The 24,786-nt window shown below is 45.4% G+C and overlaps 3 protein-coding genes across 4 annotated transcripts; 1 reads left to right on the top strand and 2 right to left on the bottom strand.

Annotated features, from left to right (window-relative positions):
• Positions 1–121: 121 nt before the first annotated feature.
• LOC135371202 (lisH domain-containing protein ARMC9-like) lies at positions 122–11,584 on the bottom strand. Its single transcript, XM_064605261.1, has 22 exons — positions 10,497–11,584; positions 9,470–9,595; positions 9,208–9,387; positions 8,845–9,000; positions 7,733–7,837; positions 7,611–7,635; positions 7,459–7,550; positions 7,310–7,384; positions 6,449–6,591; positions 5,540–5,648; positions 5,323–5,424; positions 4,532–4,622; positions 4,320–4,446; positions 3,491–3,630; positions 3,082–3,158; positions 2,922–2,996; positions 2,742–2,835; positions 1,881–1,948; positions 1,708–1,809; positions 1,562–1,608; positions 638–890; positions 122–211 (listed from the first exon to the last, which is right to left on the bottom strand). The coding sequence occupies exons 1-22, from the start codon at positions 10,548–10,550 to the stop codon at positions 203–205; spliced, it is 2,250 nt and encodes a 749-aa protein (XP_064461331.1). The 5' UTR covers positions 10,551–11,584; the 3' UTR covers positions 122–202.
• Positions 11,585–11,666: 82 nt separating this feature from the next.
• LOC135371208 (eukaryotic translation initiation factor 5A-1-like) lies at positions 11,667–16,011 on the bottom strand. The gene is made up of 5 exons (XM_064605268.1): positions 15,911–16,011; positions 14,721–14,900; positions 14,410–14,514; positions 12,253–12,390; positions 11,667–12,177 (listed from the first exon to the last, which is right to left on the bottom strand). The coding sequence occupies exons 2-5, from the start codon at positions 14,883–14,885 to the stop codon at positions 12,118–12,120; spliced, it is 468 nt and encodes a 155-aa protein (XP_064461338.1). The 5' UTR covers positions 14,886–14,900; positions 15,911–16,011; the 3' UTR covers positions 11,667–12,117.
• Positions 16,012–16,258: 247 nt separating this feature from the next.
• LOC135371206 (Y-box factor homolog) lies at positions 16,259–24,782 on the top strand. 2 transcript variants are annotated; one of them, XM_064605264.1, is made up of 9 exons: positions 16,264–16,494; positions 17,201–17,264; positions 17,323–17,356; positions 17,442–17,531; positions 17,599–17,739; positions 18,658–18,819; positions 19,630–19,815; positions 21,159–21,419; positions 23,922–24,782. In XM_064605264.1, exons 1-9 carry the CDS (start codon positions 16,434–16,436, stop codon positions 24,009–24,011), a joined length of 1,089 nt encoding a protein of 362 aa, XP_064461334.1. In that variant the 5' UTR covers positions 16,264–16,433; the 3' UTR covers positions 24,012–24,782. The 2 variants fall into 2 exon arrangements, with proteins under 2 accessions (XP_064461335.1, XP_064461334.1); XM_064605265.1 differs by lacking the exon at positions 19,630–19,815 and having other exon boundaries at positions 16,259–16,494.
• The last annotated feature ends 4 nt before the right edge of the window (positions 24,783–24,786 follow it).

Raw genomic sequence — 24,786 nt, 5'->3', positions numbered from 1 at the left:
AAAAAAAAAAATATATATATATATATATTACACGAACTTGAGAAAACTTTTTAATGCACACGGCAAAAGCTGATTGATTACTTGAGCCCCCTTGGTGCTTCTCCCACAGGTACGGTTTCTTCTGGACCCATTCCACTGGTACTCTCACCATGGTGAGCAATGTCTTTCACGACTTCGGCGTCATTACTGATACTTTCGTTTGTCACTGGAGCTGCAAGAAAAGTTAACGGTTCTATGGTATCGTGGATGTGGGAATAATAAATTATGTTAAGTGATGAATTCTGAAACTATAGTCAGCGACAACTTAAGTCCTACAATCGGGGCTGCCCACTCATCCGTGTAAGGCTCCTGCGATTAGCTACCAGCCTTTGCACGACGGTCCCGCTTCGCGATGTAGTGCCGGCTCTCCCTCTCTCTCCCAGTCCCTACTTGGCCGCGCCGCACCACATTATCGCGCGCGGAGCGATTCTTGTGTGGGGGCGGGGTCAAGTGTATGACGTATGTTGTCACTGACTATAGTATAATTAATTATAATCATTGCAGAGCCAGCCACTGGGTCTGTCTTGCAAGATAACCTAGACTCGCTAGGAAGTGGGCTGAGAACTCTCTCGGCGATAGTAAAGCAAGCCATAATTACTTTGTCTGCATTGTTCCAAGGTGATTTGAGGCTCAGTTGCCTGAAGTATCTGCGTCGGCTGCACAATGGCTGCTTTTGAAATATAGACAACATGAACCTTGTGCAGGAACAACGGCTGTGTAGTGTGCGCTCACCTTCATCGAGATCTGACTGCGGAAGAGATTCATTTGCAGAGTTTGAAGTCTCGCTCAAAGAATCCGCGAGTTTTGGTGAGCTGCTCATTTGCAGTGACCTCCCTGATGACATATTCATCCTTTGGGAAAAAGAATTTGGCCTCAGATCGTATACACTGTGACGACACGTGATTGCGACCACCTATGACCTAGAGGGTGCATCGAAGGTGAGAGTAAAAATTAGGACTACAAGACCTGGGACAAATATTCGTGCAAAAGGTACGAGTGCGCAACGTGCAATCATGGCGCGCAAGAGAGCTTCCATTCCCACCGTGGTCAGAAAAGCTTCTTCCTTCAAGCTGCCATTCTGTGACGTATCTACATCTGTCCAATAGTGAGACGCGCTCCTTCTCTTTTCTTTCCTTCCTTTTGCGGTTATATTTGGCCCCGCCCATCCGAAGTCCGAAACAGAGAAGTCGACCCAGAGCCGGCTCTGAGTCGACCGGTCGCATTGCTCCCGGGCGGCGACAGACTATTCTCGGCAGCCAATAAAAGCGCTCGGATGACCTGACGTCACATCACGCTAGAAGGAGAGATCCCCGCCACTGCCGCTTTATAAAACAATTTTCTTATGAAGTGTGCGCTTACTTTGCGTGTCGGTTACCGAAGCTAGTATGTTCATGTCACACTGTAAAAACACATACATGTCATTGGTGCTTTCCATGCTTCTTTAGGTGCAGTGTGTGAGTTCTTTTCTACTGACAGTTTGTGAAAGTGTATACGTGGTGATTTTCTCTTTCAAAAAGTGTACCTGGAGTTGTTGCCCCCATGCCGTATCACTGTCTGTGGCCGGCTCTCCTGCGCAGTTAGAGTAAAGATATATTATGCTGTTGCATACTACAGTTCAGTGTAGTTCTTCTTTTTACTATAATTCTGCTACCGAGAGAACTTTGTTACCTCTGTGTAACACAATTTCAGCAGATGCTCGCCATGCATTTCATTTGACATTGCCTCGATGGGGTCCTTTGAATCGATTTCAGGCTCAATTTCGGATTCTTCCTGCAACGAGGACATCGTTGAGCTTACAAAGTAGATAAACTCAGTGTGAGTTCCAGCATGAAAAGTCTTACATCGTCATCATCATCATCCTCACTGCCACTTCCAGGATTTGAATTTTGTGCAATGTCTCCTGAATCATCTAGTAAGAGGGAGGAAATATTTGATTGATTGACTGGTAAAAATGGAACTGTTAGTCCCAAGCCACTTGGGACGACTGGCGTCCTTGGGGGGGGGGGGGGGGGGGGGGGCTGCCAACAGCACATGTACACTGGCTCAGCATGTGGCGCACGAAATTTAGTTTATTTAAAATTCAATTTATTTAATTTAGATATTCATATATTTCGTTGCCCTTATTGGTGCACAAAGCATGTCCACACATTTGGCCCTTCAATACTGTAAAAGTGTATTTTTTGTTTGTTTGTTTTTGTTTTTTTCGCGTGGAACTATTTTCTCCGTTTTCACCGGGAAACCACGACGTCACTGAGAAACATGAGCTTGAGCTTCTTCGCGAATTTCAGTTCCCGCGTCAACAACGGCCTCCACCAAAACGCGAAACTATGTTCCACGCGAAATCCAAGACTTTTACAATATAGCTTGTAACAAAGCTGTATTTCCTACCCTCCTCGTGCGTGAAATGTGCTCAAAATACTATTGACTCTTTCGAGCACACAAAAAACTGCGTTAATTTTACAGTAGGTAATTTGTCAAATTAGCCACCGTGCTAGAAAATGTCTAAAAAAAAGGTGTGGTAACTCAAGATGGAACACACACAGCAAGAAATGGGAAAACAAGTGTTACTATATTGGAGGTTTCGAGTATGATGCTTCTATACAGATGCGTACACTGCAGGTGAGAATAAACATTCCGTTTTCATTAACTAGTAGATTCAACGACAGAGACGTAAGGAAATGTTGTATTAACGAACATCTTACTATATGATGTTAACTTGTTGAGCACAAATTCCACTTGCTTTCTTATCTCCGGTTGCGAGGCATTCATGAGACCCTGTAAGTCTGCTTCCATGTCCTAATGATATGGCGAGGCAAAACAAGATTCGCAATTCTATTTACTGTAGTGGGAAAGGATTGTAAAAAAAGTGCCGCACGTTTTACCATTTCTAGTGCCGCTTGCCTTATATCTTCCTTCGACAGCAGACTGTAAAGTGCTCCGTTCACGTAAGGAAGGATCTCGAATGAAAAGTGGAATATTACAAGCGTGCACTGTGAGGTACATTAGGAAGTCGAAATATAATTAACGTTTAAGAATGGTTACCTCAGCATTGTCGAGCATGAGTAACTTTTTCAGGACCAGTAAAGTTGGACGCACCATCTGCAGGCAACGCTCTTTGCCTAAGAAACAGAAACAGTAAGTGTTATTTGGTGTTCAACAGCCCATATGTACTGTGCTGAGAATAGACCTCTCCCTGTTTGTAAACAAATGACGTCATAGCGTTCGACAGCGCCACCAATTTGGTAGACTTGAACTACGCTCGAAGCTAGGGGCGAACAAGGTCGCGCCCGAAAGCCACGGTCCTGACTCCTGAGGGGTCAAGTTCTCATTCGTGGAACCCAGCCCTCCCCTTCCGGTTTGTTTCGGTTTCTGTCTGTCTACCAACGTCATGATGACGTTTCTCGGGTAGAGGTCTATTTCTAGGTGTACATAATGCAGTGGACCACAGTACCTGATGACTGTAGGCATAGATTCATGAAGAGCGCTATGGCATACTCCAGGCTGTAGTCCGTCAACACGTCCGTATTTTCTAATCTCTTCACTGCCCATTCGAGAATCCCCTCATTAATCATAAACTCTTGCAGTGGTCGCCTATAAAAGAGCCATTCAAGCATTATAGAGCCTGTGAAGCCGGTCGTTAAAAAAAAAGAGAGAAAAAAAAAACACCTCTATGGCACGCATATCTTGCTGAGAGTCTTGTTCACATTATAGCAGCACGAATTAGGGAACCGACATAAAAGGTCAAACATGAGCCTTACATCGCTCTAGATTGGTTAATGAAGCTCTGAGAAGATACGTCGTAATCACATGAGGCAACGAGGCTCAGAGACTCAGTGCGTAAACTACAAATGCCGCTAATGAACATTACACGCTTCCACAAATTTTCGAAAGAACCGGCAAAGCTTCATAGTTTCGGATTCTCCAAGAATAGGTGACGTCATCGAGCGTCTTCGTTCTTCATCAGGCGTTGGAAGTCTGTCAGCAGCTATGGTGAAGAGGTGGGGAGCAGGGGAGCATATGGAACACAACAAATCAACCTTCCAGGAGTAATGTTGCGAGATGCCAGAGTAGATGGGGCATTCCAGATGACGTCATACTTCTCAAAACTAGAAATCACTTTTATGATTCTTCCGCTTCACATAGGGAAACAATATTTTGGGAGAATGCGCGTGAATTCCGATGCATAAATACGGTAAGATTCTACAGCGCGCGCTATATCACATATGTATGTATTCTGCTGCTACGTGACCCTGTGTAAAAGCCCGTGATTGCACGTATACCTCAGGCTCAACTTCTGCAAAGTTCCCAGCATCATGTCGTGGGCTGTTGTGCTTAGGTAGTGCCCGTTGATGAGAGAGTCTGTCAGTATTGACAGGAGCCTGGAACTTTTGGACAAATAGGTACGACCTATTAGACGATTATATTTGGATGAGACACAAAGGTATAGCTAAATAACAAAACGTCCGTTGTTACAGATTTTACAGGACCTCACCTTTACTGAATGATGCGAAAGCATTTAAGAACCTCGTAAATGTTTGCTGCAGGTTGCTATTAGCTGACCTCACCATATGTAGTATACGATCCTGCAAAATATGTGCATAGAAAGCTTAAGACTTGATACGTGGACGAAAAGAATTAAGAGATCACAATACGAGTCTAAGAATACACGCTATATTTGGGTATTTGGGTATACAGAAAGCAATGAGCCGTAGCTCCACGGCTGCACATGATGCGTTTATTTATCAAGTGTGCCGCTATCGTACATACAGTTGCCGGCAGATTTTTCGGACTTGGAAAATTCGGGCTTCAATTTTTCGGACAAAACTACTGGCAGCACCAAAAGTCCCCATAGAGCTAATGTGTCTCCACTTCGGAAATGTCGAACAATTTGTTATGAGAACAGCTTGATTTTTCGATCGCATTTCGGATCGGCCTTGCTTGGTTTTGCGGACCGCGCAATTTCCAGAAAACCGGGGGCAGTATAGAACCGAGTCCGGCATTTCGGACTGTTGTCGATGGCTGCATGGCGCAGCGGCTGGGCAAAAAGCGGACACACATGCGCGCGCGCGCGGAGGCTGAGCTCATGCGCGCGCGCTCCAATACCCTGCTTCAAACGCGTTCCAACGATTTGTTTCTAAATATGGACAGTAAACGTTTTTAAAAGGTTGTTCTTTGTGTCAAGATTATTCGGACTGGTTCTACGGCTTCTTGAAGTCCGAAAAATCGGTTCGGCATGCTATACATAGTTATCAATTGTAATGCGTAAGTAACAATATAGCTTACACAATATTCAGACTGCTGCGCTTCTAATCCGAGCAGATCGTTATTCACAAAGGCTTGTACAACAGCGTCTCGTTTCTCAAATGTTGGCGGCTTGGTTATTTTCTGAAAGAGACGGCGGCAACCCCATTTTGCTATAGATGTTCGACCTGCACTTCCTCATCGCAATTCATTATCTATTATTATTCGCATGCAAGTGCCAGACGTAAAAGTGACCCACCCATCTGAGTGCTTGAAGCAAGAAACATTTTCGTATTATGTCCCCGGATAACAGGTCCTGCTTTATCCTCGTGTAGTTGAACTTCTGTAGTGGATTATCCGTGTCAATGCTATAGAAGGATGTAATGCAACACTTGATTTTACTGCATGAACGTACGTAGCCATCACAAATAGTGCAGAGTTTGAAGGGGCAACTAAAGTGCAAAAATTTGTGCACTTCCCCCCCCCCCTCTCTCTCTCTCGCCCTCCTTCTCAAGAGGCGCGACAATGAGGACAGGTCTCCGATTGGTTCCCTCAAGCGATCCCCCACGATGATTGGAGGGGATGGTTCAGGGGTTCGATTCGGTAGTGACCAAGATTGGCAATGTCGGCCCAATACTGAACCAAGATTGGACCAATATTGGGCCAATTTTGGGCCAAGATGTGTTGCTTGAGTCCTCCTTCACATAACGTTTCCGAAAATACCGTTCCAAAATATTTTTCGGCCTGCGTTACTGAGTGTGCATAGAGCCTTGGTCATCAAGTTTAAACCCGGTTAAACCCGTTTCTAACCCCCGATTTGAATTATCGTCACTTTGGGTAAAACCAGGAAACCCCCAGGAAATTACTAAAGTGCAAATTCAGCTACCAATACATCAGGCACTATGGAGACTGCGCATTCGGCACAATCGCTCGGCATCTCGTGTTCATCGGAAATAGGAACCGAGCTCTTTTTATTTTCCACCCAGCATGCCTATACCCAGATTTTACAGATCCTGAAATAAAACCAGGTTTTTTACCTCCGATTTTCAAAAAGAACCCGAAAACGCAAGGGTACAATTTCACATACGCGCTCTAAATTTCTTACTATCCGTTATCATTCAGTCTGTGTTCAAGGATTTCTAACCGTTCACTATGAAGAAGTATTTACCTGCTTTGCCGAGAAAGAATAGAACGGAGCTGCTGGACACGTGAGAGGCTTTCATCGATTGAAAGGTGGGATTGGGATCTGGGTGCTTGAAGCATCTCCGGAAAATGTTTATCGCACGATGACAGAATCTCATCGATATCCACCTTGGGTAACACAGATATCACCATAATAAGAAGCGTGCACTTTTGGTACAATATAAAACGCAGTTTATAACGAATAAAAAAACACGTTGCCTACCCAAACGAGCTCGGTCATACCAACTTAACCCATAAAACGTGACACGTGGTGACACGGGGGATATACTTTTATAAGAGGGAAAGGGTGGTGACACGGACAGGTGTTTGTCTTGTGTATTCTCTTGGTCTGTTATATTTCGCAGCCTTTTTAAAGTGGGTAATGCGTAAATAATTAATCCGGGTAATGCGCAATATCGCGACGCAATACTCGCGGCTCGATAGGCGAATACTGTATGTATCGTTCCGCATATTACGAAGTGACACCTGGGCCTGCTTGCTTGCACAAACGTTGAGGCGATTCCTCAGTGGTGTACGTCCTCGGTAGCTTCGGGCACTCGCTACAGTCCCAAACGCTGCTCTTGCGTAGAGCACTGGCCTGGATTTCGTGACGCCCGGATATAACGATGTTAACGGATACTCGGATAACGGATACACAGCAACTGTGTGTATCTGTGTGTCCCGCCATTGCCTCTGTATCGCTTCAATGTAAACAACGACATTACTTTGTACAACACCATATCAGTTAATACCATACATCGTTATAAGCGGGTTTTGTTGTATTCAGATACGCAAACGTGTTTAATGTCACGAATATCGAAATGGACGCATTATAAGTAATGCATACCATATCGCCGCGGACGACAGTCTCTACAGCTGTAATTAGATCTGCCGTCACATTGGTCAGTTTCCTGTAGTCCTCCTGTAAGAGAAGAGAAGATACGAAATTTCTTTCAGCGTGAGCTAATAGATCGAAGATGGGTTTATCCATTGTACCTGCAATTTGGTAAGCTGCTTGCGTTGAGCCATGTGCTGCTTCTCTGTGTCTCTGTACCTGTTTTCCAACTGCCGAAACTCTTCGCGCAGATCTATAATAATTACGGAACGACAACGCTAAGACGAAACGAGTCAACAGATTGACGGCTTACCGTTCAATTCCATATCGTTACAATACTTGGCATCGCTATAAGGAAGTTAAACCTCGAGAAATGCAGTGTATTTAGCTCGGGTGCTTTCAGCGTGCAGAGTCGCGCACCAGCTTTAAGGATACATATAGACTGAGAAGTCTAGGCTGCAGACAGTTCCGACTGGTGTCCTTCAGGGCCTCCCTGACGAAGTCCTCTACTTTAATTTGAAGTTCCTCTATCCAACTTTCCTTCGGAGAGAATGGAAGGGATTAAACTTACGATGCTGCATTGCGTGCCGCATGCCATGTAGAAACATGCATTTAATATATGTACGTAGTCTCTGCATTGCACTTAACCGCGTTTAAATTGTGGTAGCCTTGTATAGGGTCAGCATAAGTGTTAATTTATGGTCACGTGTCAAGTGGCGTTATGAAGCTACGGACGGAACTATGCTGTGGGTGGCCCCATGAAGCTATCATCTACGCACGCACACAGAGAGAGAGAGAGAGAGAGAGAACACAGTACCTGGACACGACAAAAGCTCCAGTGTTCACTTATCGTGCTCTGTCTTCTCTCTCTCTCTCTCTCGTTCTCTCTCTTTGTGTGTGCGTTTTGCTCCTGGCGTGTGTATGAAGCCCACATTCGCACGTTATCGCGCGCGCGCGTACAGACAGACACCCTTGACCGCGTGCCATCTCCAGTGAGACGCGTGGAGCGGAGCCAGATTCGAATAAAAATAAAAATGAAAAAAGTCCACAAGTCCACAATATTCGCACCGTTTCCCATACATGTGCCTAAGAACGGCACGAAATGTGGACCGTCAACTCCAGCAAAATTACTCTGCCACAAAAATGATAACGCGCATAGTACTTTGTCGCGGTGGTGGTGGCGGTGGTGGTGGTAGGGCTTGCCGTTGTCGGCCTCACGTACGTGGGCAACGTCACGACTCACGCCCTGGGGGAATGTGCCTCCTGGGCCGACTTCTAAGGGAACTGTGCCGACATATGTCTGAAAGCGTCTGAGGAAAACCCAGGAAAAACCCCAGACAGCACAGCCGGCACCGGGATTCGAACCCGGGTACCTCCCAGACTCGACGTGACAGTAGTTTGTCGCGACATGGAGTGACACAGCTAGCGATTGCAGCCAATAGCTACAAGCGTATTGCGTGTCCTAAACGTGCTGTTCTTAGGTGAGCGCAAGTACATATGGAGAGTTCAATTAGCCTATAACTGCGTGAAAGGAACCAAATATGAACCTTGAACACTTCCTCGAATGACGGATGCAATCTTGGATTTGGGAGATACGGCAAGGCGCAATAAACCAGGAATTCTTTTATGTCACCGAGCATTGCCCCTCTTGCTTCCAGATATCGTTGAAACTGGAACATTGCACTTTCCACCTCTTCTTTTGCCTGAAACTCACGAAAATGATCAAGTCACTCGATTTCGATGGCACTGGGAGAGAAAAACAGTTTTGTGGCTGACAAATCTGGGCAAACGATTCGTTCAGTGACTATACTCAATGCACCATCGTTGTAACGGGTATCGTTATAACCGAAAACGACTAATTTTTGCCGTGGAAGTGGTTTTCGTGCCAGATGACATGGACACATGCTCACCACGTCTTCAGAGCGACGCAGTGGAAACACAGCGAAGTGAACGCGAAGTTGGAATTCCAACTTCAGCATCGAACTGCGCGCGGCACTGTTTCCTTCGTCAATGTTCGTGGAAATGCATGCGTCCCACATGGGGAAGAACTGGCCGTGGTTTCCCTCATGAAATAACCTCAGAAGTTCATTCTGCATTCAAAAAAGAAAAAGTAAAAGCAATACACACAACGTTAGCTATAGTTCGTGGTAGGTTCGTTTCCATGGAGTATACCTGGATCTTTCGCATCCTTTCACCGCGGTACGAACCGCAAAAGCTGTCTTGAATTGGTCTGTTGTTCTTCTGGCACTCTTCATCAAATAACTTCGAAAGCTCATCCAGGCCCAGATACACGATGTACTGAAAAAAAAAAAAAATGTTAAAAGCGCGCTTCAGGTACTACAAGGAGAAGGGTTCGCGGTCAGGACGAAACTTTTCGGCTTCTGTCAACTACGCATTTAGCTTTATACAAATCAAACAGGTCGCATTACTTTTTCTTTTTGCTTTGAAAGGTCCACATAATAATGATAGTTCATAATAATGCCCATAAACTCAACTTCTCATCAACACGAACCAAAACTTGACGTACTCCTTTTTCTGCACATGGCGTTTTTGAAAATATCTTCACCATAGACAAGGAAGAGGTGACTCGAGTCGAACCTGCTAGTGGCTCGCGGCCATCTTTTGAGAGAAAGAAGAAGCAGAAGAAGAAGGACTCGCCGTTGTCGGCCTCGCAGAGGTGGGCAACGTCACGACTAGCGCTCTGGGGGAATGTGCGTCCTGGGCCGACTTCTAAGGGAACTGTGCCGACATATGTCTGAAGTGTCCAAGGAAAAACCCCAGACAGCACGGCCCGCACCGGGATTCGAACCTGGCTACCTCCCAGCAGTCTCTACGTACCCGGGCTGCATCAGCACTGACCTCATGCTCACGCATTCATTATCATTCGAATGAACGCTTGTCTTCTATCTACTCATCTACCCTCTAATTCTCAATATGGGTCAACATGGAAAACGGACCGAATATGTCATCATGTGCACAGGAATATTTGCGTACTCTAGGGATAATCCCGCTCTTTCCAACCCATAACACCTCAACATCACTACGGTGTTCAGTATAATCGGACCTTACAATGTCCGTGGACATTGATCACTTCGACCTGAACGTGGCACATATATCCAAGCGGAATGTGATTCAGGTTCAAGAACGTAGTGTCGTTACTCTTAAGTGACGGATCATGATACAGCAGCGGCAGCCTTACCTCTTTCACAATTGCGTTGAGCTCTCCCTCAACCGAAGACACAGTGCCAGACATTTTCCAAGTTTATTTTGCGTTCAGTTGCTGACCGTGTATGACTTCAGGCGCGTTGAGTTTTGTTGTTAGTAGCATGCGGTTGGTCGCCAGGCAACGGGAGAAACTGCCTAAATTTTCGCTCACCCTCTCCATCTACGTGCAGTATCGTGGCGTTAATTGCTGTTAAAGACGATGTGGCCCAGTGAAAGAGTGTAACCTTTTCTAAGCGCGATGCCTTTGGTAGCCCACACCAGCTAGCTCCCATTATTTACCTACATTCAATGGTTTGTGACCACGTGCCTGTATCCGAAGGACTTACGACCCAGTCCCAACTATGCCTGGACCATACCAGGCTCAAGCACTATTCCCAACCAGTAGAAAAGTGATTTTCTATATGAAATATCATTGTGCTTATCCAATAACAAGGATCTTTGCACACATTACATTAATTTCCTCAGTCATTGCACTTCTTGCATCATCAAAAATATCTTCCAGCCCAGGCACAGTAGGGCTGCAAGGCAAAAAAAGATTGTGTTGCATTTCTTGCAGAGTCGTAAAAAGCCCAACTGATAATCTGACTTCCAGGAGACACTTGCATCCAGATGAACGCATATTTTCAAGAGGAAACAATCAGGAGGAAGACCGAGCTGAATTCCTTCAGCTGTTCTGCATGCATATCAACGCACATTTTCAAGAAGAAAAATCACGCGGGAGATGCTCATCTAAAGGCACACGTGGGTCGCTAGCAAACCACTAAACTTTCCTCCTCAATTTGCACGAAGTACTACAATTCTTGTGCTTAAATGTATTCCATCTGTTCTGCATGCATATTTTCAAGAAGAAACAATCAGGAGGGAGACTGAGCTCAACTAAATGGTCACATGCGTCTCTAGGAAACTGTTAAATTTCCCTGCAGCTGCCTCATTTAAAATGCCAGTGAAATTTTGTCAACATGGAGTGTGGTCATGCACTGAGGGGGATGAGAAAAACTGATATCAGCAAAATGTGCAACACATTCCTTCGTCAGTGTTCAGGTGCACACAAATAGCTCCACACTACTAGAACTACGCACACTACAGATTCACTCACTAATGTCCGTCAGTTTGCACGCACAGACTTGGACCAGGACTCCACATGGTACATTTATAAAAATTTAATTCCGAGATAATAAAACATCCATCCCAACATAGTTGTCCAACAGAATTGAAATCATGACACAGCAGCTTGTTGAACACAAGAGCCAGGAGAGGAGGAGTAGCACATTTGCTCGCACTTTATTTGGAACATGGCAGAGAATGGGGGGAGAGAAACAGACGGCATGCCACCATGTGCAAGATTTCCAGAAAAAGCCCTGCACACCGAAACATCTGGGACCGGTTTTTTTACAGACTGTCTTGCTGATGCCAAAACCGCTTGTCAGGCACTCGAGAGTTTACATATGTTAACTGTCTCAAACTTCAGAGAGATTATGAAAGAAAAACAGGCGAAACAAGCACACTAGTGACATGATTCCAGGTGTGATGTGTGTAGCTCTCATTCCCAAGTAGCATCCTTTTTTTTGTGTCTATGGTGTGGCTACACCAGCCCCCTAGTTGGCATTCTTGCAAGCAACAATGGACTCGGTCCCGACAGCACACAGCACAGTCACCTGGAAGTGGCACAGACATTGTCAAGTCCTGCACAGAACCTACGGAACACACAAGTAACAAGCGGCTCAGCTTACAATAACGTTGATGTCTTCCTTCCCAAACTCGTCACGTATCTTAACTCCCAAGTCACCTTCTGGAACTCTGAGGTCATCACGGGTTTCACCCTTGTCGTTCATCAGTGTCACAAAGCCGTCATCACTGATGTCAATGAGCTGTGAAGGAAGGAACAACAAATTATGCATTCTGTAATGTGCAACTGCCATTAAAACCAGACATCCAATTTTATGATCACGGCAGCATCCTTCTACGTTTCTATAGGGACACCCCTAAGAAGCTCATGGTGCAGAATCATTGTACCATGAAATATTCTCCAAACGTGCCTCTCTCTGAAGTCTCGAATTACGACAGTGGAAATAACCCATTATACAGTATCCAATAATACAAAATCGAATAAATAAAACAAAATGTCCAATTCGCTACTTTTACGAAACCCTAGCGAGCCTGACTTCTACAGAGTGGCGTATACTTAGGGTTATTCGCTTTTGGGTTTTATGAAATTCGGGAGGGGAAAAATTTGGTGCTATTTGCACACGAGAATTCGGGGGAAATCAGGCGCATTAACCACACTTTTGAATGAAGTATTGATGTCAATACGAGAAAGTCCTAGTGCACCGGTCATGAGCTCCGAGTAGAGCTGATAAACAAAACAAATGAGAATTTTGGTGTGTATGTGCGTGTGGATATATTCTTCTGGCAAGAATCTGGTTTGGTAGTCAGGTACTCAATATACACCAACTTATTGTAACAGCATGTACAAAACAAAGGTAAAAGGCAATACGTAATTTCCAGTGACGATCGCTCGTGCTAACGTGACACCAGTAAAATAAAACATCACTGTTCTGCTCAGGAAATTGCTGCAACCACATGCCTTTCGTACCAGTATTGCATTATTTTATTATTTATTTTATATTATATTTTTGCAGGTACGGTCAGTGACAGCTTCGTGCTACACTAAAGCAAAGTGTTATACAGATGTCTGCAACAACGAGAGGCAGGTATCCTGGTAGGTCATGCTCATGGAGGAAGGAATCACGGGAGCAGCGGTTTCCAACGGGTGTGTGTGGGACCCCTGTGTGCGGTCGCTCGAGTTAAAACCGCCATTACTTCCTGTCCACCATGTGACTTTCTTTTCAGTTTCAGTTTGCATCTCTTGGTTACACATGTCGGTGTCCACGTTATGTTTGTCACCTTTTATATGCGTATTCTTCTATATTGACCTCCGCACAACACCAGATTCACCCAGATCCCTTTTCAGCCATGGAGGCCGCCATGTTGTTCTGGGTCACATGTACCACCACGGGGTACACATGACTATCCACCAATCCTACATGCCGGAGGTGGCTGCACAGGCTCCCCATAGAAAACTACGAGACAGGCTGCTCCGGGTTTTCTTTCCTCCATGTAAGAGATGGCGTAGCCTACAGGGATCCCAGTAGCTGAACCAAAACTCTATCAAGTGTTCACATAATGTGGAGGAATGCCTCCAAAGGAAAGTAAATATTTCGAGCTCAGCCAATTTTGTAAAGATTGTAACAGAGCAGACAGTAATTAATATGCATGAACAGGGACACGTAAGATGATGACCCATACTTCTTTCTTTTTGTAAAAATACCCTCTGCTGAGTAGACATCAAAACTTGCATGAATGATGTATGGAGTGCTAAAAAGTCCCACAAAAATTTTCAACCTCCTATATTCATTTCAACAGACAATGAAAAATTCTACTAGGCACATTTACTAAAAGTGAATATGTAGAATGAAAGCAGTGATATGCAGTAAATATGCAGTGAAATAAGTGCATAGTCAAGTAACTGTGGCTAATTAAGAGAGGGGTAACACAGCCTCTAGTCAGACCTAGGCCCGAGCCCGGCCCCTGAGGGTCAAACACAAGCCCAGCCCAGGCCCAGAAAAGAAAGCTTTACCCGGCCCGTGGGCCGGGCCAGCCCGAGCCCGTGCAGTGCTTTAGCGGGCACATCAAAGCCAATTTTCGTACACCTTCGAGCCAGCTCCGTGATGTCATATCTGCTCTGAGCGAATAAATGAACACCCTACAAACCCCATACTTTATCTTGCGTAACCCTGTCATTATGGCGTCCAAATTTTCAAAGGGCTTCGGAGATGTCGGCACAACCCCATTTCATGCATGAAGAGGATGTCAGTGCCTAGACCTACCTGGAAGTCTGAGCGGCCCACATTGGGTACATCAATGTTGTGGGTGGAGGGGCACAAATCTTCGTACCGTTTGTTGGTGAAAATGTCCAGACCGACCAGGTGCACCTACGCAAAGAGAGAGCACTTCACTGCACCTCCTCGTTACAGCCAAGCCCGTGACACTCGGAACCCAAAAGAATCAGAGATGGATGTTTCCTCACGTCGTATTAGGAAGACTGTCGTGAATTTTGTGAATCATCATCTAAGCATTTGACACGCCGTTACGTTTGTACCGGCTCTGCGCTAAATGGAAGCCCAAAATGTAAACTAACTTTGGCGTGGCCGTGCTTTCCGGTCTTGGAAGTGCTCATTTCCACAATTCGGCAAGGCCTCCCTTTCAGCATTACAAATCCATTTTTGCGCAATGCTGAACACTGGACAGGGTAAGTCAGAGAAGCCCCTGCACTTGCCTCCTGGTACTGCTCAGCATCTTCCATCTCTAGACTGGAGAGCTGCGGAAACATGTTTCACGAAATCATTGCAGACACATTATTTGTCACACAGACGATGCAACGATAGCAACAGCACCTACAAGTCACACTTAAAAGGGGGGCAAACAACGGTCATGCCGCGAAACTTGTGTTCAACCCACCTGACAGAAAATGCCTGCAGGGCTAGAAAAATGGGTCACTGACCAGCAAGGACAGCGTACGGGTTTGGTAGGGCGTTAAATTAGCGAGCACCTTTATCAACTATAGCTTCTGCACGTCGTCTGCCATTTCAAGCAATTCACCGCTACTACTAATCCGTGCGGGTTATTCGGAGTAACTGCAGAACCGCCCATGTGGTGCCATTCACTTTTGCGGTACAACCCTACCCCACAATGGCTCCCACACTATCACAATGCGTCTGTTGTTTTTCTTCTTCAATCCGAAAAGAAAAAATTACTACACGCTTCTACCGGCAAAAAACGAGCACATTGGGGATGACGAACTTGAAAGAAACGTGCGGCAGCCGTGACCGCTTTCATGCCCTGATCACGATTATTTCCGAAAGCAAGGCTACCAGAGAATAAATATCGCATGTTACTAAAGAATTTACTGGCATATTTGATCTATTTTGACACGTATCGTAGCCCTATTAGGCCTAGTTAGATGAAGCGGCAGTGACAATAGACTGAATGGGACAGCACACTTTTGATGATACCAGAAGTGAATGTAACGCCGCGTATACAACACTTGATCCACTAACAGAGGTCAGCCACACACTCGGGAAAATTTGCAAAGAAAAATGCGTGCATCATTCTGCATGCCAAATGCATCAAAATATGTTGCGGCGGGACGAATGGGGTTAGGCCTAATATCTCGCACACCAATTGCCAAATAAATCAGGTTTCGCTTTCACGTACGTATACAGTTGCACCGGACGACAGCCAAATCCTTCATTACGGGACTCTTTGTGTCATACTAAATGCAAGGACAGCATAACACTGGTTAGGAACACCATGCTATTTTCAACTTACATGTGACTACTTCGGGCGAAATAGGAAAAGAGATACTTCGCTCACCGCTCCACGTTTTCGGTTGGTAGGGTAGGAGAAAACGTGATACTTCCGGAATTTACTTTCGGCCGGAAAAGAAGAGGTGCAAAACATTTATTCTCAAAGTTAGTCTGTTTAGCATTTATGCATTATTAAAAAGTGTGTGGTGCATAATTTTTATTGCCATATTAATTTATATTAATCGGTTTTGTTAGCCACCTGCATGTGACACGGCTATGCTGGCTACATTCGTTATAAAAATCCAGAAACATCCAACAAGAGGACGAACCGCTCTTGCAGCTTTTACTTGTTGACTTATTTTCGGAACGTCATTAAAATTCCCACCAATAGCGCCGTACCTTACCGGCGTTCTATGTGCAGCGTGGACGGAGAGAATCGGGGAGGGTGAGACAAAAAGGACAGAGTTGGTCCATCGGCGGAGTTGGAGGAAGGAGGTCTGTTGAGGGTGAATAACATCAGTGTAGTTACGCCAACGTTTGAGATCATGGCGGAGACCGAGATCGGTTCTGAAGAACCAGTTCCAACAAAGAAAAAGGAAGTCCTCGGTAATGTTCACAAGAGTTTGTGCATCTCTTGCAGAATCTGTAGTTCTTGAGTGGGAAAGAAGCAGCATAGTGAAGGAATAGAGCACGAAGCACGCTTGTGTGCTTTCCAATTGCCTTTTATTCGGAGCCCGCAAATGCCGGAGCTTTCCGTGTAGTTTATCGAAGAATGACGCCTTCTGAGTTACGAGAGTGTACGGATGTGCCGTCTAAGCCTAGCCGTGTTGTTTCTATTTTTTAGGCCTAGTGCACCACGCTTCCCGAGCATTTTGCATAGGTAACTTAAGGATCGTTTGGCACAGTCCATAATATGCAGCTTCCATCCGCTAAAGGTAATGCATATTCGTAAAAAAGTGTGTGCTAGCGAAGCACACGATCGGTGAATGCGGCTTTCTGAGCAGGACTCGTGCAGGCGAAACACGTCTTTGGGACACTTTACAGTGGGATGAAAACAATGCGGAGCAATGATTACGTAATACACTTAATAAATACCGTGAGACATTATTTGCGGCGCTTGGATTGCTGAGTTCCACGGAAATGCTGAGCACAGCACTGGTACAGGCGGTCAACTGTTTTTCCGGTGTCGGATGATACTTGCGCTTAGCTGTGCACCAACGCACTCGTTCGTGATTATCTCAAGCAGATCTCGCAGAATTACAAAACACACGGTACTTTAACCGGTTAACGACCGCGTTTCCTCCATTTGCAGCTCAAAGAGTGCTGGGGACAGTAAAATGGTTCAATGTAAAGAACGGATATGGATTTATTAATAGGTAAGCATGAGTTTTTAGTTCCTTGAGCTTTTAAGGACCTTTGTATGTTGTTTTCCAGGAACGATACAAAGGAAGATATTTTTGTTCACCAGGTAAGAGTGTACACATTCAGATTATGAAGCTCACATACTACAAAGCAATGCTCACACATACCATGACACACACATTTCTTTGCAGACGGCAATAACGAAGAACAATCCGCAAAAAGTTGTGCGCAGTGTGGGAGAGGGTGAAACTGTTGAGTTTGATGTTGTTGTTGGTGAGAAGGTAAGACGCATTTGGTGTACCTTCATTTATTAGGTATATTTATTGCACGCATTGCAAACATGTGCAGGGCAACGAGGCAGCCAATGTAACAGGGCCCGAAGGAGCTCCGGTAAAAGGCAGCCCGTATGCTGCGGATCGCAGAAGAGGGAGATATCGAGGTCGATGGACGGCCCAACGGAGAAGGCCTCAACCAAGGCAATCTGGAGGGGTGAGTGATTACCTTTTCCCCCCATTTGCAGTATGCACGCACTGCACTCTGTTGCCCATCCACCGTGCGTTTATTGCAGTGACCACAGTCATGCGTGTAGCAAGGGTGGTGAGGGAACACCACTTCCTCCACGTAGCGTGGTCTTTGTAGCAGTTCTGATATAAAGGAATTGTTTAAAATTTAGAGGTGTCCTCCCTGCCCCTTTAAAGAAATACGGAGGGCTGTCCAAAAAATTTTCAGATTAACATGTCTGATGAAAGTGTGTGTGCCATTTTACCGAATGGCGCGAAAGGTTTTGATGTATGCAATTTGTTTCCCAGAAAAAGCTCACATAAACATGGCTCCGCACGTTCACCCTTAACTCGCCACTCCGGGTATAACGACGTTAGTTAAGCTCGTTCTGGTTCGCTGGTCAGTGGGGGTCAGCCGCCCTGTCCCATTGCCACCGTAAACCAGTTTTGCCAGTTCCCCCAGAGAATTGGGGATAGAAGGAGCGACCGAATCATGACCGAGCCAGGAGCAATGCTTATTCGGATCCCCGCACAGCCGATTAGCAGACGACATTTCTCTGGACCAATCAGTGAGCGTGGCCCTTGTAGCATCAGCGTGAGGTCCCAGGCAGATCACTGGCTGGTACTGCTCTCCACCGCCGTTGCGCGCGGTCGCTTTTTGCGGCGTACTTTAAATTCAATTTCTGCCGTAATTATGACTCTATGGGGTGAATTAATTCTTATGGCGCATCTTACTGGCCTGCTTAGCAGTTTTATACAAAGAAAACAGGGTGTTAAAAGTGACTTCTGTGCTACTTTAAATGGGCTTTTCTCTGGTTGAACAGGGCTATATATTGTGCCATCTTTCAATGTGTCTCAGTTCTAGCACTGAGCTGGGAACTTAGCTTGGGGAATTTTGATGCTGCAGGACCAGGAAGATAGTGAAGGGCAGGAACAACCAGGGGATGAGGACTCTGGCCGCCCTCCACGACGGGCCCCTCCACGTAGGCCCTTCTACCGTAGGTACTTCCGCCGGCCTCGGGGCATTCCTCGTAGTGCGGGTGGTGGAGCAGACAGGGGACAGGGAGAGGTAAGAAATAGCTGCATCTTTTTTCCTTGCCTGCTAAGTTCTCACATGGCGTATCAATTAATTCTGTTTGATGGCGATTACCTCTGCTTTTCTAGTGGGTGCATGTGGGTTAGCTAACGTGTCTGCTTGCTGTGGGATTAAAGTATGAACTAACTGTGCTTGAAGAGCACTGTGTTCTGTAACATGCTGCATTAGCATTGATCTGTGTTACTTTCACTGCTCATTTTGTCCCACAAAGCACTCAAAACAGCTATGAAGTGCAAGGCAAAAGATAAGATTGCTGAGATATAATCCCTCTCAGCTTCTGTATCAGTCTAGCAATGCTTGGCTGTGGTTGTAGCGGGTCCCACATAGTAAGTTAAGTGTATGTGCTATGACAGTAGGTCAACTCACTACGCATCCTTAGTACCTCTTTTTTTTTTCTTTTTGTCTGAAAGCCATGATCTCATTACTTGGGACATAAACACGGCAGGAAAAAGTCTGAGCAAGACTGTGTCCATTGCTTCGTGGTTGTTGTATACCAAAATACTGAAACTGTGAAGGGTTTTTCCAGTGGCTTGCCACTTCTTTTGCCTGTCATGTATTCCCTCTCTAGCCAGATAGTCTTGTGTGGGGACTCATTGCCATAGCATGTACTGTTTAACGAGGCCATTGAGCAGAATATGTGATTAGCAAGACAATACTTCCATCGGAAAGCTCAGAACTCTGATTATTTCTCTATATGTGTCTCTGTCTTGTGCTAGACAAATTGCATTGGTTAGTGTTATACATGGAAGATGCAACTGGAAAATGGGTGGCGGGTGACTGCAGGAGGGCTTTGGACAAGACGACGAAGATGGGGAGATGTCTGGCGGGGGCAGGCCTCATCAACGTGAAGGGGGGTCAAACAGACGACCAATGCCCCGCAGGTTCGCTGGGCGGTACTTCAGGCGTCGGCCGCGCCGCCCACGGAGCGACACCGAAGGAAGTCAGAGCGGCTTGGATGGTGAGGCCAAGGTAAGCAGAGAGACACAGGAGGTACATAACCTCAATCTTTACTACCAAGACTGCTGGAAGAACCGTTAAGTGTACGGGGAGTATCGCGAGAGGTAAGAGATGCTGGTGACAGATTGTGCAACCTGCCTGCAGTGCATGACCTGGATTTTGGCCTTTTTTCTACTTGTTTCCAATGCATGTGCTATTAATACCAGACTAGCACAACACCACCACATGTCTGATCCGCTGTGTGGTTACATACTGATCTCAGTTCTAGGTACATTTATTAACGCTGGTTGGGAAGCATCCCAGTGAAAATGTCCCTCTGAGTGGTAGCTCCTAAAACTCTTGCCGCCCAGTCACTTGTTGCAGGCGGGTAGGCCTTACCTGGATACTGTACTATGTTTTTCATGTGGGAAAGTTGATGATGTGGGATATAGCCCACACTACTGTGGTGTAAACTGTACCCCGTTTGAAGTGGATTGGAATTCCAAGAGACCTTAAAGGAGCCCGGAATGCCATCCAAAAGATCTGTTTCTGGCAAATTACGAAAGGATGTAACTTGACGTGACAACTAACACAAGCTCTGCAGGCCGAAACGAGGAGAAAGGAGGATTGTGGTGATGTCATCAGGGTTACAAGACCTTTTTTCTTCCCAGTTCTCCTTGTGTAGCAGACTGTTCCCTAAACCAATGAGCTGGCTGCACCGTAGTAATGTCAAAGCGACCCGAGCGGCTAGTTGCGGGGATTCCCGCGGTTGCGTACGGATGCAATCTTTAGAATCGAATGCTGCAATCGTTATGCATCTGTCGAATGAGTTACTTCGCATAGTGAATTTTAATATGCAGGTTGACAGCTTTGTTTAAAAAAAGGGACAGTGACTGAAGTGCTTTCTGTGCTCCTTTAAGGAACTACTGGATTTTTAGAATAGAATGACTCTTAGGGCTGTGCGAACAATAATGTTTGAAGCCGAACTGCATAGTTACATACCCCCAGCACAATGGAAATGTAACTGAAGTGAACAGTTGAAGCAAAGACATATACAGGTACACAGAATGTGTACTTGGTATATGCATAGAGATCTTCGTATAGAACACCACTCCCTTTCTTTAACACCTCCATTTCTGGCGTTTTTGAGTGCAGGTTCAGACCTATCCGAATGTATTCTGTTCGGAAGAGAGATCGCTTTAATTCGAACATAGATTTCATATTTGGAAAATCAAACTATCCGCACAGCCCCACAAAAACGCAATTTCCGTACTTTGTGATTTCAGTGGCCTATGGCAAAACGGATATCTTTGCGACTCGTACATTGAAAGTAAATATGTCCTGCAAATTTGCTCTACTCTACTCTATTCACGCAGGAGAGTGATGGTGGAGGGGTGACTGAGCGTGGTGCTGAGCGTGGTGGGCAGACGGGAGGCCAGAGGAGGAGGCCCCCCTACCGACCTCGTCCACGTAGGAGAGGGCCACGCACCAATTCCCAGGAGGACGACTGCGGCCAGCTGGACGCGGAGGACAAGCCCCGGGAGAAGTCGCGAGACAAGTCCCCCAAGCGGGGCGGTGGCCAGGCTGAGGCTTCTGGTGGTGATAAAGGTTCAGACGCTAAGGCACAGGCTGACAAGGTTTGAAGCCACATACTTGCATTAGTGTACTTGCATAATATATTTATGGTGCACTGTGCACAAGCGTTATGTGAACCCAATGCCATCCAGGACTGCTATTCTTTGCGCCAGAAAATCCTAATTCAAACTCAAACTGAAGCCATCTAGGACTCCCCCTTTTGGCATTGTCTAGAACTGTTAAATTAACTTTGGATATCAAAACCGTAAATTAAATATCTTCAGATAATTGTGGATATTTTAATTCAAATCTAACTAAGTTCCTTTTTTTGGTAGCTTGTAACTTAACTCGGTACTTTTGCGCCGTGGTAACTTTAAGAGGAACTCGTTTCTCTTTCAGGTAACTTTGCCAAAGTAACTTAAGCTAAGTTGCAAGTTACTTTTAATTCGCTTTTCACTCACGTCCACATATTTTCTTGCTTTCTCTCCGGTTCTTTCGTGGCATTTCATGCCATAAAACGTGATATTCAATCAATGACAGTATTCTATTCAGAAAGTAAGAACCGCTGCCATTGAAATGAAGCTGAACTATTGTCCGCCCACAGGGAGTAAGATGCAAAGCGTTCGAATTGTTGGACATCGAAAACGAAAACGATCTAAGTGTGTTGCACTCCTCCGCAGGCAACTCAAGGTCTAACTCAACTGCTCACGCGTGCTGCACCTGTGTAGTGCCATTTTTTGTCCGAAATAACTTGGAAGTAACTCATTCTTTTTTTTAATTAACTCCATAACTGCGAGTTACATTTCAGGCTGAAGTACTTCGTTATTAACTTAGTTACATTTTTGACACAGTAGCTGAACTCCTAACGAGTCCTTTTGACGGGTAACTTCTCGATCTATGCAAATCTCTATATTCATGTTTTTGACTAATTTGCGTCTTTGCTAGCTTGCTTAGATTAATTAAATGTAATAAATTTAATTGCATTTAATATAATGTAATAAAAGTCACCAAAGTAACGACATAATGGCATAGACTCGAGCGATCTGGTGGATGAACTCCTTGCCGAAGAAGCCTCAGCTGTGGGCCGTTTCGTTTCCTTTGTGTTTTGCACATAGATCCGGGCTTCTTCAGTATGGAGTTAGCCAAAGTCCCATATTACTGCACATTTCTCATTGTGCCTGATTTTCGAAACCTCACCTCTGGTCGCGTATCTCACCATGTCAGGAAATAGTTCTTTTTTGGCATGCTGGTCGTCCTTGTTTCACTCTGGCATGCCGAGGAATAAGTGGTAGCAGAGTAAATTCTACGCCCAATACATTGTGGAGAAAAACCCCTAAGTTTTGTTACGTGTTGAAAGGTTACGCTTATCAGTGGAGTGCGGATAAATATGTACTAAAAACTCGCGAAATATGCGTGCAACTATGCACTGAAAATCTTCGAAATATGCAGTGAAAATCCTCCACATATGCAATGTTTTTCATTGTTCTTGGTACGAAAGCAATGCACCAAGTGCCTAGCATTAAAATAAATAAATAAAGTGAGTATTAGGGGTAACATGGATAAATAAAGCCACCTTTGTTCTGCAGCATAGAACAATGAATACTTGTGCCACCGATATAAATCATGGAGCTGAAGGCCTTGCGTTCGTGATTGATAAAATAGCGTAAACCCAGGCTAGCTGGTGGACGAAACCCATGTCGAAACAAGCCTGAGCATGGGCAACATGAATAGACATGTATGTTCTGTTTTTCGTGTTGCCCATATGCATTTATGTGGACCATAGAATAGAGCCCTGGCCGGGCCAGGTATTGCCTTCTTTTTGCTGGCCTGAGCTGGGCTTGGGTTTGACCATTATGGGCCCATACATTGCCAGGCCTAGGTCAGACTCGACCTTGTGTTACCTGATTGCTAGTTAGCCACGGTCAACTTTTACAGCTTGCTACGCTGTGCCGGGCCAGGTATGGAGTGATCGGGCCAGGGCATAAGAATGCGGCCTGTGCAGTGGTCTACCATAGAACCCTTCTGATCGATCCCAAACCAAAATCGAGTGTTCTTTCATCGTCCAGATACAAAAACCATATCGAGAAAAAAACTTTCAGTAGCATGAAAATCTGTGCTCTACTTATCAGATAACCCAGTTCTGTATAGACCTTGTCGCATTACCCTCAAACCACCACCAGTCTCCGTGCACTCCTTAGCCTCATTCCCAGCGACGACACAACAGCGGTGGACTGCTAAAATTACTCTTCTCATTGGGATGAATACTGGTGGCCGCCGCATTTAGTGTAGACAATTTAGTAGACGATAATGTAACATTCCATATAACTAGCCGTCCGGTAGACATCTGAGTAGCAAAAAGCAGTCCACACGTGCACAGTTCCTGTGACTACCACGGGGTGGCAGCACTAATGGCGGCACCCATTCCTTGAATTTCGTTTTTGTGTATAATTTGTTGAAAATTTAAAAGCGAGGATGTTGTTGACTTGAGGTTTTGCTGCACCTTCTCTCTCGTATTTTCCCGCATAGCTCCCCCTCCACCAATGTACATGAACTATGTTTTGCAGCCTGCTGCCTCGAATGAGTCAAGCAGCAACGATGCAGCCCCTGTGACGTCCCCAGAGTCCTCACCTCTAGAGGGCACTGTGTCTGCTTGAGCCAGGAGCTTGGATTGAGGATTTTGAAAATTGCGAGCTACACTTCCCCCTCCCACCACCCAAGGAACGTGCAAAAAACATGAGGCAAACCAGAAATATGAAAACACGTGACATCTTTGTGTGTGTTTAGTCAACTAAAAGCATAGAGAGAGAGAGAGCAAAAAAGAGAAGTGGAAAGAACGGGAGTCCATTTTTGTCATCCGAGCCTTAGGGTACACTTGCTAACACCAGCCGCAGTTTGTTTTTTGTGTCTACTAAAGAAAGAGGAAGTGTGTCCGCAACGCCTCTGCTGCAGTTTCTGTCGCGCTAACATCTGACGTGCACATGTTTTTGTGAACATCCGCAAAATACGGCACCCCCCACCAAAACACCATGCTCATGTCCTGTGAAAGATCTGAAAATTATCAGGGCAAAAAAAAAAAAAAGTTGCCACCATGCCAATATTTGTTTGGTTAATCTTTGCCAAAGTTGTGGCCCCCCTTTTCTTTTTCTGCCCCCTCTGTGATGTTCGAGCAGCTCTGTTTCACTTTTTTTTTTCTATGTTGTTTGGACGGGGCTTTCTTTCCCCCTTTTTGGCATGAATTTGGATTTATATACACGTTGAACGTGGATTGATTGGAGCTGCTGGCAGATGCTTGTTTCTCCTCAGAGGAGCTATGGTTTAAATAGGAAGCAACACTTTTGGAAGCCTTTTTGACTGGTGGCATTAGACTTTGTACAGGTATAAAGTTTCTAAAACATGTGCAGTTGCAATAAAATAAAATTTCCCTATATT

The sequence above is a fragment of the Ornithodoros turicata genome, chromosome 10 (genome assembly GCF_037126465.1).
Source record: "Ornithodoros turicata isolate Travis chromosome 10, ASM3712646v1, whole genome shotgun sequence".
NCBI lineage: Eukaryota > Metazoa > Arthropoda > Arachnida > Ixodida > Argasidae > Ornithodoros > Ornithodoros turicata.
Note: the sequence above shows the minus strand (reverse complement) of the source record. Positions and strands in the feature narration are given on the sequence as shown.

Bases quoted from the DNA above. Each gene is read 5' to 3' on its own strand.
- LOC135371206 (XM_064605264.1), top strand. From the start codon at position 16,434: ATGGCGGAGACCGAGATCGGTTCTGAAGAACCAGTTCCAACAAAGAAA. The intron at 16,495-17,200 runs GTAATGTTCACA...CTCCATTTGCAG, and splicing joins AAAGAAAAAGGAAGTCCTCG to CTCAAAGAGTGCTGGGGACA. The intron at 17,532-17,598 runs GTAAGACGCATT...AAACATGTGCAG, and splicing joins ATGTTGTTGTTGGTGAGAAG to GGCAACGAGGCAGCCAATGT.
- LOC135371208 (XM_064605268.1), bottom strand. From the start codon at position 14,885: ATGGAAGATGCTGAGCAGTACCAGGAGGCAAGTGCAGGGGCTTCTCTG. The intron at 12,391-14,409 runs GTAGGTCTAGGC...CTTCCTTCACAG, and splicing joins TGGGCCGCTCAGACTTCCAG to CTCATTGACATCAGTGATGA. The intron at 12,178-12,252 runs GTAAGCTGAGCC...TGCCACTTCCAG, and splicing joins AGGAAGACATCAACGTTATT to GTGACTGTGCTGTGTGCTGT.
- LOC135371202 (XM_064605261.1), bottom strand. From the start codon at position 10,550: ATGTCTGGCACTGTGTCTTCGGTTGAGGGAGAGCTCAACGCAATTGTG. The intron at 9,001-9,207 runs GTGAGCATGTGT...CGTGAGTTTCAG, and splicing joins TGCGTCGCTCTGAAGACGTG to GCAAAAGAAGAGGTGGAAAG. The intron at 7,838-8,844 runs GTTCATATTTGG...TTCTCTCCGAAG, and splicing joins CATTCGAGGAAGTGTTCAAG to GAAAGTTGGATAGAGGAACT.